This window comes from Sinohyriopsis cumingii, chromosome 17, assembly GCF_028554795.1.
Source record: "Sinohyriopsis cumingii isolate HCF-2022 chromosome 17, ASM2855479v2, whole genome shotgun sequence".
Taxonomy (NCBI): domain Eukaryota; kingdom Metazoa; phylum Mollusca; class Bivalvia; order Unionida; family Unionidae; genus Sinohyriopsis; species Sinohyriopsis cumingii.
In genome coordinates this window covers 111,810,730-111,823,066 of record NC_142977.1, presented here as the reverse complement: position 1 = coordinate 111,823,066, position 12,337 = coordinate 111,810,730, and the positions used below count along the sequence as shown (strand labels likewise).

Here is a 12,337-nt window from a genome sequence, read left to right as displayed (position 1 = left end):
TGACTTCAAAAGGAATCAAACAGTGCCTATTTTAAAACAATGCTTTTTTTGTAAGGTTAATATTTTTTTTAACCTTAGATTGATTTTGTGGCTTCCAATTTACTTAAACCGCCATAAATGCATGTTTATGTGAAAATCAATGATTGAACAGTATATACCCTGATAAAGCTGGATGATGGGTCCCAACCTAATGCACCCTGCTTACAATTTATTTATGTTTGTTGCTTTTAATGGCACTTTTAATGATTTATTGGTGATGTCATGCCCAGAAAATGAAAGCTTAATGCCTTTCCTAAGGTCACACCAGTACCCAAGATTTCAGTTTTAATATTTATATGAATTTTAATTTGACCCGTAAAACCTGTAATGTACCAGTACTCTAATGTGCTATACGACAATACCATATGCACAGGGATAAATCCAGGTGTTTCCTTCCTGTATGCATTTACCTGCAATTGAACAAAGGAATATTGTGCTTTAAGATCAATTACTGGTACGGTAGATATTACATTCTTTGAAACGAGTATAATGGGTGGATACTGCAGAATTCCTTATTCTGGGTTTTGTCCATGCATGTATGCATGCTTTTACGTATGTGTGCTGTGGAGAACAGTTGTCCTGCCTTTCAGGTATTGTTTCCATTTGAAAATGTGTTCGTTTGTAATTTTGGAGCATTTGTTAGACTTGAAATTATTAGACAGCATTGACAGTGCAACAAAGATGCGAATTATGATTTTTCTCCTCAGTTATTCACCATTTTGTATGACATTGAGGTGGCCTGTATTATTTATTTATTTTTATTTTTTATTTTTTATTATTTATTTATTTATTTATTTTTTTGTTTGGTTGTCTGCTATGTTTTGATTGACTGGTTGCTATCGCTGCTCTTGCTTTTTTCCATGTTATTATTTTGGCCTTGAATCTAAAAGGTGCATCTGTTTTTAACCCAAGTGATGCACTTGAGTCAGATTTGGCTTGTTTCTGGTTAACCTTAACATTGTTGACTTACATCGAATTGGTGATACATAGGTACTTAGATACAGTGTCAATTTTGTGATGAAGTGTAAATAGATTTAGTCTTTCCCTTCATAGGCTGGTTTCTTGGTCATTTCTCTAGCCTGTCAAAATTTTTACTGGTTTATGAAAACAGAAATGAACATAGGTTTAAATTACATCTGAGATCAGTCAAAGTTGTTAAGCATCACATTTATTCCAATTCAGCATCATAGGGCAGGTGATACCATGGTTGCCAGAATTTGGGTTAAAATAAATGTATCCCAAGATCTTTGAACCGTATGATCCCAATGGTAACATATTATGCCATTTTTGTACCTACTGTATGTCAACATATCAATCACAGATGACACTATGACCAGTCACTTGTTACAAGCTTAGAATAAACTTGTGTGTATTCACAGTGCATGTCGGAGTTGGAATTTCTGCCCTGTGAAATTATGCAAACTCTTGGAACATTGCTTGTGGGGATGATTATAAATGCTTGAAATGATCATAACTTGCATGACCTTTAGCAGCTGATCATCAGAAGGCCAGAGGGAATCTAGCTACCCTAAATTATGCTATAATAATTTGTTGGCTGTATAGGCTGTATGAAATATTCACAACACCTGATGTATCAGTCATATTGTAGAAATGGCCCTGACACATTTGAATTGGAAACGTTGGATTTTTAACGAGCCTTGGGTAAGTTGATGCGCTGCTCATATGATAATGTATGTTGGTGATAAGTTCTTCAGACTGTATGGGGCCGTCCATTTAGTATATACGCATGGAGGGGGTTAACCCAAATGCATAAGCTTGCGTATGGGGGGAGGGTCTACTGATAATGTACATGTGCATAGGAAATGGGTGTGTGTGTGAAACTTGGATAATAATTTATCAAATACGTAACCTGTTTGACTGTCAGCGTTTGAATTTTAGCAGACACTAGACAAACTTTTTAAAGCTACACAGCTTAATTCTTTGATGCAGCCAGACATTCAGCGTCAGGAGACTGTTTTATTAAACAAGTTAATATTGTTAATTCTTGATCGTTTCTGCATGGATTAAATTTGGCCATTCAGGTGGGAGTGGTGGTAAAAAAGTATGCATGTGTACAGGGAAGGGTCAAGCATTGCCATAATTTTGCGTACTTTATAAATGGATGGCCCCTATGCAGCAGGGGCATATTGATTTGGCCCTGACCATTTCTCCATCTGTACTAGAGGTGGATGGCAACAGCTATGTTGTATCGTGATCACTATCTTGTTTGCATCATGTAGGAATTTAATTTTTTTTTAAATTTCATTACTACTATTATTTTGATGGAATACTTTTAATTAGCAACAAACCTGCTATCTTAAGTGTCCACTAGTGTAGTTCATATTTTGAAGTAAAAATTTAAACACACTTCCAAGATATCACTAACAAGAAACTTCCTCCCCAGCTCGCACTCTACAGGCATAACAGATTTGTATAACTAGCAAAATATTACAGATACCTTGCTACTGGCTGTCAAGCCATAATCATTGCAAAAAGACACAAATAATATTCCTTTTCTTTCTTTCTTTTGAATATTCACAGTTCATTGATCTATAAACAACATTTATCATATTATTGTTGTTGTTGTTGTTGTTGTTGTGGGGTTTAACGCCATTTTTCAGCACACAATAGGCTATATATGGCGGCCAGTATTAATGGTGGAGGAAGAACCCGGGAAAACCCCAGAAAGAACCACCGACCCACGAGAAGCTACTGGCATGCTTTCTCACATACCTACATTGGCTGAATCTGAGACTCGAACCGGCGCAGACAGAGGTGAGATGGCAGTGATCCGTAACGGAGAACGCTTTAGACCACTCGGCCACTCGGGGCCCTCATATTATTGTGCCAGATAGACAACTAGGTGTGTGACAAGAAAAGAGGATGACACAAACAGCTGAATTATCCAAGTTCTCTTTCAAGGAATATGTACCTTACAGTTCTGGATTGTTAATGTGGGCCACTCACACAAAAATAGATAGATACATTACTCTGGGACCTAAGCACAGGATGTGCTGATGTCTATTTCTTTTACTAAAATAAGCATGTATATTGATTAGAATTGTAAAAAGCCAAGTTAGCATGGCATCTGCACGACAATGTTTTGCTTTGAATTAATTAAGTCCTGGATATCTTGTATGAAAAATTTGTACATTTGAAGGGTGTAAATTGTGATCATTTGGTTGAATTCTTTTATTGGATAAATCTTAGTCTAAGGTCTACACTTGCTGACTTAAGCTCATCCCCAGGAGAGGTTAGGGATGGGTAGCAGGGCAGACTGGTGAATATTTACTTTAGTAAATTGTTCATCATTCCTCTAATTTGAAATTTATTTCCATTTTCTTCATCTTTTTCATAATTATTTTTGTCATATTGATATCTCTGTTAAACTTAGAAGTCTCTCAAGCAACAGATTTCATCATCTTCTAGGATCCCCATTCTGCATTGAAAGTAAAGCAGAACTTTATTTGACAAACCAGTATTGTCCCAGATCTTGAAGAAACATGAATACGAACTAAAGTCTCAAAGAAGGATTCTATACTGTTGGCTGCCTTGTCACTTTGGCATTTTGGGTAATGAAAGGGAAGATAAAGCAGCCAAAGATACCTGCACTGTATACTCTGCAAATGTCCACAGAGAAATTCTTGCACTTTTTAAAGGAATATATTTTCTGCAAATTTTGATTGTACTTATTTCAAGGATTTTAAATTTTGATAGCCATGATTGTATTTGCATGCTGTTACACCCAACCAACCAACCAACCAACACACACATGCATGTGCATACACACACACACAGGGAGACACAATGACACCATGACTGTGGTTCACATGATAAAATCATGGCCAGAAGGGTACAGGTTTGAATTGTAGCAGAAACATATTTTGTCCATAGGCAAGGCACTTTACTCCAATCACCATGACACCTGATAAAGTAATTGTATTGCCATGAGATGCAGAAAGCAAACTGAACAAAACACTACTATTCTCCATGATTCACAAGTTCGAGAATTTGAACTATGTCATTGTGTGGTTGCAACATTCACTAACTGTTGTAACCTTCATATGGTAGGCAATATAACAATGGAGAATGACATTCCTGTGTGCTGTTTAGTAACCTGTATTGAGTATGTCAACAGCTTCATTGATAGATGACATGAAAGGTTGTACTGTATAAACCTTGGTAATATACAGTGTTCCCTCATTGTAATGGTCCTCATTATAACACCATTCATTTGTACAAGGCAAGCAAAGCCATGGATCCCATTTCATTAAAATGCAGAGAAACTCTGTTTAATGTCCTTCGTCATAAATATACTCAATGCCTTCCATTGTCAGTTATAATGAGGGAGTACATGTACATCATTATAAGGTGATCTCACTATAATACAGTATACTGTATGGCTTCCATGCACATCATTGTAATTCAGTAAAGGGTCTTTTCACTGTAAAGTGATATATCTGTACTCTGGTGCCCAATGACAGCAATATAATGAGGGAGTATTATATCATACACTTCATTGTAAGGTGGCTTCACTAAAAGGTAGTATACTCCAGAGTTCCCATGGACAGCATTATAATGAGGGAGTACTGTATTATACTCGTCATTGTAAGGTGATCTCACTATAAGACAGTACACTCCATGGCTTCCATGTACAGCATTATAATGAGGAAGTACTGTATCATAATTTTCATTGTAAGATGGTCTCACTATAAGGCAATATACTCCATGGTTCCCATGGACAGTATTATATTGAGGGAGTACTGTATCATGACTTTCATTTTAACATGGTTTCACTATAAAGCAGTATACTCCATGGTTCCCATGGACAGTAATATAATGAGGAGTACTGTATCATGATTTTCATTGTAACATGGTCTCACTATAAGGCAGTGTACTCCATAATTCTCATGGACAGTATTATAATGAGAGAATAGTATATGCTTCATTGTAATGTGATCTCACTATACAAAGGTATACTCCAATGGGTGGGTTTATAATGAGGGGCTAATGTATATTTTCCAGGACAGGATCAAAGGAAGCATGTAAAGCTGTATTAGTTGGGATGCACATTCTGATGTGAATGGGTTATTTTACAAAAGAAATTTAGAATGTGGTATAACACAGGCTTTCCCTTAGAGTCAATAATTTTTTAGTATTTGGTTTTAAATTTGCTTCCTTATGCTGTTTTAGTATTTTATCTCCTTTCTGTTTTATTTTGTTTTAATATTTTTTTGGCATCTTGATTTATTGGCATCATAATTATTAAATTAATTTTTATACTTGCATGGTATTAATTGATTGGTGATTTTTAACCTGTTTTATACATAGGTTTTAAATTGAGTGTATACATGATGTTTTACTTGAAAACAAGAAAAATCAAACTTTTTGTCAATGAAAGTATGCAGCTGAGTTAGGCCAATAATAGTTCTTTATCTCGTCTTGGGTGCATGATTGTTAATATTTTAATACACATCTCTTCTGTATTTATTTGGCATGCCTGATTTAATGTGTCTGTTCTGTATTTATTAAACATGCATGATTCAGTATTGCCACTTTGTTTTGGTTGCATCAGAAAATAATTCATAAACATTTAGCTGTTATTGTTTATTTTTAAAATTTATTTTTTAATGACTTTAAATAAGGTTTCATGCTTAAGAAATATCATCTTCTCTTGAACATGGTTTGTTTTAAGAATCTGTTTTTAAAAAAATTGAATGGCTATACTGTGTCTGACTTTGAAAACTACAGTGATCATTTAAATTTATACTTTGTTTGGGAAGAAATAAATGATACAAAATATACTATAACAAATAACTTCTCCATTGACTTTAGCTTCATAATTGAACATTTAGAAACATGGAAAGCAAATGGCCTTAGCACTGTGACCTAAACAGACCTATGGATGCATATGGATATAGGTCACTGACCTAAACAGATCCATGGATGTATATGGATATAGGTCACTGTGACCTATACAGATCCACAGATGCATATGGAGATATGTAAGATGCTCAGGGCAATAGAGTATGCAAATGAGGTCTAAGTTCTGGTGAAATATCTGTGACTTTAAGCAAAATTAGAATAGAAACCTTTACTTTAAAAATTACTGCTCCGGTGGCCTAGTGGTTAGAGTGTCTGCTTTGGATGCTGGAGGTTGTGGATTTGATCCCTGGCCGAGTCATACCAAAGATTTACAAAAATGGTACTAACAGCTGCCTCGCTTGGTGCTCAGCATTAAGAGGTTAGTGTTAGGACTGGTCAGTCTGGTGTCAGGATAATGTGACTGGGTGGGACATCATGCTACATGTCTGTGACATGATGCCCCAGTGCTAGACGTGACTATAAACTGCCACATTGCAGACACCGTCGCGATATGACTGAAAAATTGTTAAAGCTACGTTTAAAATCCTAATCACACACACACACACATACTTTCAAAATTTCAATACACCAGTACTGCATATACTCCAGGATAAAGTGAGTCCTGTTAGTAGGAGTGATCAGTAGAAACAAATATATATATATATATATATATATATATATATATATATATATATATATATATATATATACTGAAGCGCATTATGAATGGATTGCAAGTATTATAAATGAGTATATACACAGTGATCCACATGGTATCCAATCCATCAGACTACACTTAACATTGCATGTTTAACCGGTTACTACTCCTGATCTAGTTTAGGTGTACAAATTAGTTAAACTTGCATGAATACAAGCTTTTACAATTAAAGGTAATGTTCCCAAGCACTATTTAGGTGAGCAGTAGGCCCATGTGAAATTTGAACAGACACCTATGACCCTAAACATCAAAGGAAAACTCCATGGTATAAATGTTTTACCTGTGTGCACAGAAAACACACTACCTTAGATCCTGTCAGTAAACTGGCAGGTACAAGCATAGTTAGGCAGAAATTCATGATTATTATGGTCACAAGATGGTTAAAATGTTTGTGGTTTTATGGGGAACAAACAGTTCTAATTTGTTGTGATTGACATTGGGTGACCCAGCCAGGTATGGGGTATAATCTGTGACTGTTGATCACTACAAAATGTTCAGATAGATCAGGCATATAATGGGACCTCAAATTTGCCTTTGGATATGTGCTGATTTAATGCCTGACAATTCTTTTATGGACAGGATTCCACTGGAACACACTACCGTGCTGGATAACACAGGTATGCAGTGATTTGGGTTCCTCAGTGTGTGAAGATTGATTTGTTCCCCATTTTGTCATTGACCAAGGACCTTGAGAATAATGCTGTATAATTGAACGGGCAGTAAAATATTTGGGAGATGTGAAGGATAGAGTGAAATAAATAAAAATAAAATACAAATTTTAAAACCCTTGTAATATCAGTTTATTAAACATTTTAAGTATGGTAACATTTGCATCAATTATGTGAACTGGAAGTCTTTGTTTTTTTATGTAAAGTAAATATTTTCCTGTTCAGAGCTAAATCTGTGGTATTCTGCTAACCATGTAATCCTCTAAATGATCAGTCATGTGACCTTTATACTTTCTGTACGATAGAACAAATACAAAATGCAATCTGATGTCTTTGCTAAAGGATGTGTAACAGTCCATAATTATCAACCACTGAAAGCTGAGAAGAAAAAAAACAAATTAAAAAAAGAAGCTAAACTAAATTTTAAGTAATTCATTCCATATGCATGTCAGTGAATAAACTAGTAATACACTATGCATGTCTGTGAATACACTGGTAATATACTGCTTGTCAGTGAATAAACTGGTAATACATTATGTATGTCAGTCAATACACTGATAATACCATATGCATGACAGTGAATACACTGGAAATTCCACATTCATGTCAGTGAATAAACTGGTAATAACATATTCATGTCAGTGAATACACTGGCAATACCACATGCATGTCAGTCAATACACTGGTAATTCCATATTCATGTCAGTGAATACACTGGCAATACCACATGCATGTCAGTCAATACACTGATAATACCATATGCATGACAGTGAATACACTGGAAATTCCACATTCATGTCAGTGAATACACTGGCAATACCACATGCATGTCAGTAAATACACTGGTAATTCCGTATTCATTACTGTGATGAGCGTATTTTTCCTTTCATGATAATCTTATTCTCCAAGTTTGATGTCTTGTGCAAAATTGTATCCATATGTCCACTCTGGAAGTAGATATAACTTTGTAAGCTTTTAAACTTCTTCAGTTATTTTCTATCTACTGCTTTTGATGAGATTAAATAGTTGTAAATGTCGTCGTACATGACATTTTGTCACTCTTGTGTCATCATTCTATTCATTTATGTTGCAAAATACATGAGGCATTAAACATCTCACTTCAGCATTGCACTTTTTATTGTAAGTTTCAGTTTGTTTATGGCATCTTGCAGTAATGTAATGGAGGAGGCAGCAGTGGTGCTCCAAGTAGACTCAATCGATTCAAAGGGTGATAATTGAAAAGAACTGTCTTATACTGTACCTTGACCAAAATGGCTATATGGTATGGAAGATGCCTTACAATTTAGGGATCCAAAAATCATAACTTAAGAGTCATGGTTTAAAAACAGGGTTTTGCAGAATTTGTTCTAGAATTAATTTCTTGACCAACTTTGTGGGTTGCCTGCATGTTGGGTAATAAAGACACTATAATTTCTGGGGTCAGAGGTCATAGTTCAAGAATGCATACCATTGGTCAATGATACCCACAATTAACCATGCCCTATTAATGCTGGTGTAGAGGACTGTTAAACATTCAGGGTAGATATATAATGTACCTTGCAGGAGACTTTTGCTGTCTCTTCATTCATTTCAGGCTATTTACCTTTACCCTATTCTGGCAATACCTATTTATTTCGTTTCTCATGTGACTGGTCATACTAGAGATTTGAATAAAGGCCAGACTTCAGGTCCCTCCCCACTAGTCAATTAACTTACAGATTGCTCTATTGTCACTTCAAAACAGCCAACTGTTTAATGATCAGTGATCTTTGGAAAATCTTCAAAGCAATGTAACACTATCCCTTAGTGGGTTTCTTCATTGTATGCTAACTGGCACTTACAGGTAGTGACATTTAGATACCTGTAAGATAACAGTAGTTCAGGTTTTTTAGATTTAGTGGTCACAGAGTTACAATCATTCTGAGGAGAAAGACTTCCATATAAAATGTATGTGGATGAAGTGATTGATATTTCAATTGCAGAAGTGATATTTTAAAATAATGTTATAAAGAGTGCAGATGATAAAATAGATAAAGAGTGCAGATGATAAAATTGATTTTGTACTCTTAAGCTATTATTATTACATACTACTGAGACATTGGACATTTTTAAGGAATTTGTAGTGAATTTCATGATTCCTGGTGATTTCTGGAATTTATAATGATTTTCATAGATTTTTGGTGATGTTTATAGTGAATTTCATGGATTCCTGGTGATTTTTGTCATTTGTAACGAATTTCACAGATTCCTGGTGATTTCTGGAATTTGTAAAGATTTTTATGGATTCCTGGTGATTTATGAAATTTTTAATGATTTTCATGGATTTTAGTTGATGTTTCTAATGAATTTCATGGATTCCTGGTTATTTCTTGAATTTGTAATGAATATCATGGATTGCTGTTGATGTGAGAAATATTTTTTGTGGTTATTTCTGGAATTTGTAATGAATTTTATGGATTTCTTGTGATTTCTGGTATTTGCAATGAATTACATGGATTCCTGGTGATTTCTGGAATTTGTAATGAATTTCATGGATTTTTGGTGATGTTTGTAATGAAGTTCATGAATTCCTGGTGATTTGTGGAATTTGTAATTTCTTTCAGGGATTTCTGGTGATATGTTAGCAATAAACTTCATGGTTCCAGGTTTTATCTTGAATTTGTATTGAATTTTTTGAATTCCTGGTTATTTCTGGAATTTGTGATGAATTTTATGATTCCTGGTGATGTCTGGAATATTTTAATGAATTCAATGATTCCTGGTGATGTCTGGAATTTAAAGAACCAAGTTAATCTTGAAGAATTCTTTAAGCCACTCATAAGATCCAGCATGTCACTTGGTAGGCCATATTGCTTACTTCATCAACAGCATACCTGTCTTTTGGCAGGCCATATTGCTTACTTCATCAACAGCATACCTGTCACTTGGCAGGCCATTTTGGTTACTTCATCAACAGCATACCTGTCACTTGGCAGGCCATATTGCTTACTTCATCAACAGCATGTCACTTGGCAGGCCATATTGCTTACTTCATCAGCAGCATTTCACTTGGCAGGCCATATTGCTTACTTCATCAGTAGCATGTTACTTGGCAGGCCGTATTGCTTACTTCATCAACAGCATACCTGTCACTTGGCAGGCCATATTGCTTACTTCATCAACAGCATGTCATTTGGCAGGCCATATTGCTTACTTCATCAACAGCATTTCACTTGGCAGGCCATATTGCTTACTTCATCAGTAGCATGTCACTTGGCAGGCCATATTGCTTACTTCATCAACAGCATGTCACTTGGCAGGCCATATTGCTTACTTCATCAGCAGCATACATGTTTGAATTTGCATACATGTAATTAATAACCTATATTGTAAAGGGTCAGTTTTAAAGCTGTATGAATTCAACCTGAAACCAGTTTTTACTTGCGTCTCTGAACCCTTCTTTCTCTCACCATGTACTAGACCAGTGGTTCCCAAACCTGTTCGGGCCATGGGGTTATTCCATGGGGTATGTCTTTTCTCAGTAAACGGAGCCTAAAATTACAACTATTAGCAGCCTTGGGATAGTATATATAATGTACTAAGCACATCAATCACGGGGCTAAACCGGCTCAATTAGATGCACAAATTAATATTGGACATTTTGTTTTTAAATATCTGGGATGGTCAGTTGACCAGAAACATACATAATTTTATTTGCCAAATGGACAAGCCATGGATAAGTACGCCATGCCAAATTCAGGTTGCCATTGTTTGATTTCCTGTACGTCCTTTTCAGTTTGCAAAATGTGTCTATGTTGAATAGATCTTCTTGATATCCTTTTGTAATGCTACATTTTCCCACATGATGATGCGATCGATAATACAACAGGACGTACTTCAAAGACATGCAATGGCTAACACCAAATGTACTTCAGAGAGAAATCTTGAACTGCGATTTTCATATTTTGTCTGGCCCAGTAACAAACATTATAAAACCTAATCCATTGTTGGAAATATTTATTCCAAATTATTTTATCTTTCTTTTTTTTTCCAGCTTGATCGAGGCCATCAAGGTCAAGGTCAAGGCCAAAGATCAACAGCTACTTCAGGATTGCGGAAAGTGAACATAAAACGGGATGAATATTTAGGTTATGGATTTACACTGAGGCATTTCATTGTGTACCCTCCAGAGTCTTCACAAGATCACAGGAGCGCTAAGGTTTGTAGTCGTTATAAGATGTTGGTATTTGCATCTCTATGGTGAATTATATAGAGCCTAATATTGTGCATCTTAATTGCGAGTCAAAGACAATACACAAAGTTCACTGCATCTGTTTGTCTGTCTGTCTGTCCATCCATCATCACTATCCAGGCTGTACAACTGTGCTTTAGAATACCACCTGAGACTAAACTTGCATTTTGGGAAAGAAATGTGTTGCATTCCCAAACTGGATGGAGTGATCTACTTTTCAGGTTTTATGATATTAACTTTATTTATTTTACATTTGTACAAGTTCGTGGAACTTGTAGCATGTACTGTTGCAGGCAGAGCAGAGAATCCAGATGAAACTGTTGATATTAATTGAGCAGCTACTTCACCACCTCAGCAGAAGTGCTTAGTAGGTGTGTTACCACCTGAGACTAAACTTGCATTTTGGGAAAGAAATGTGTTGCATTCCCAAACTGGATGGAGTGATCTACTTTTCAGGTTTTATGATATTAACTTTATTTATTTTACATTTGTACAAGTTCGTGGAACTTGTAGCATGTACTGTTGCAGGCAGAGCAGAGAATCCAGATGAAACTGTTGATATTAATTGAGCAGCTACTTCACCACCTCAGCAGAAGTGCTTAGTAGGTGTGTTACCACTATGCCAGAACTGGAGATCTAATGTGGGACCAAGATTGTGGGTTTGCTCCCCAGCCCTGTCATACCATTAAGACTTAACAAAAATGGTACTAACAGCAATCTCGCTTGGTGCTCAGCATTAAGAAGTTAGTGTTGGGACTGGTCGGCCTGGTGTCAGGATAATGTGACTGGGTGAGATATCATGTTACATGTCTGCAG

General features: G+C 35.8%; 1 protein-coding gene across 6 annotated transcripts in view; it reads left to right on the top strand.

The window, feature by feature from the left end:
- LOC149779677 (rho GTPase-activating protein 23-like) overlaps window positions 1-12,337 on the top strand; it is a 199,693-nt gene that overhangs the window by 72,144 nt on the left and 115,212 nt on the right. For 5 of the 6 annotated variants that reach the window (XR_016415698.1, XM_089940508.1, XM_089940506.1 and 2 more), the window contains one exon: window positions 11,324-11,488. Coding sequence is in view for 3 of the 6 variants with exons in the window: in XM_089940508.1 (XP_089796634.1) it covers window positions 11,324-11,488 (165 nt within the window). In the remaining 3 variants the exon portion in view is untranslated. Of the gene's footprint in view, window positions 1-7,010; window positions 7,240-11,323; window positions 11,489-12,337 lie in introns of those variants that run through there. The other variant, XM_089940512.1, reaches the window with a different exon arrangement.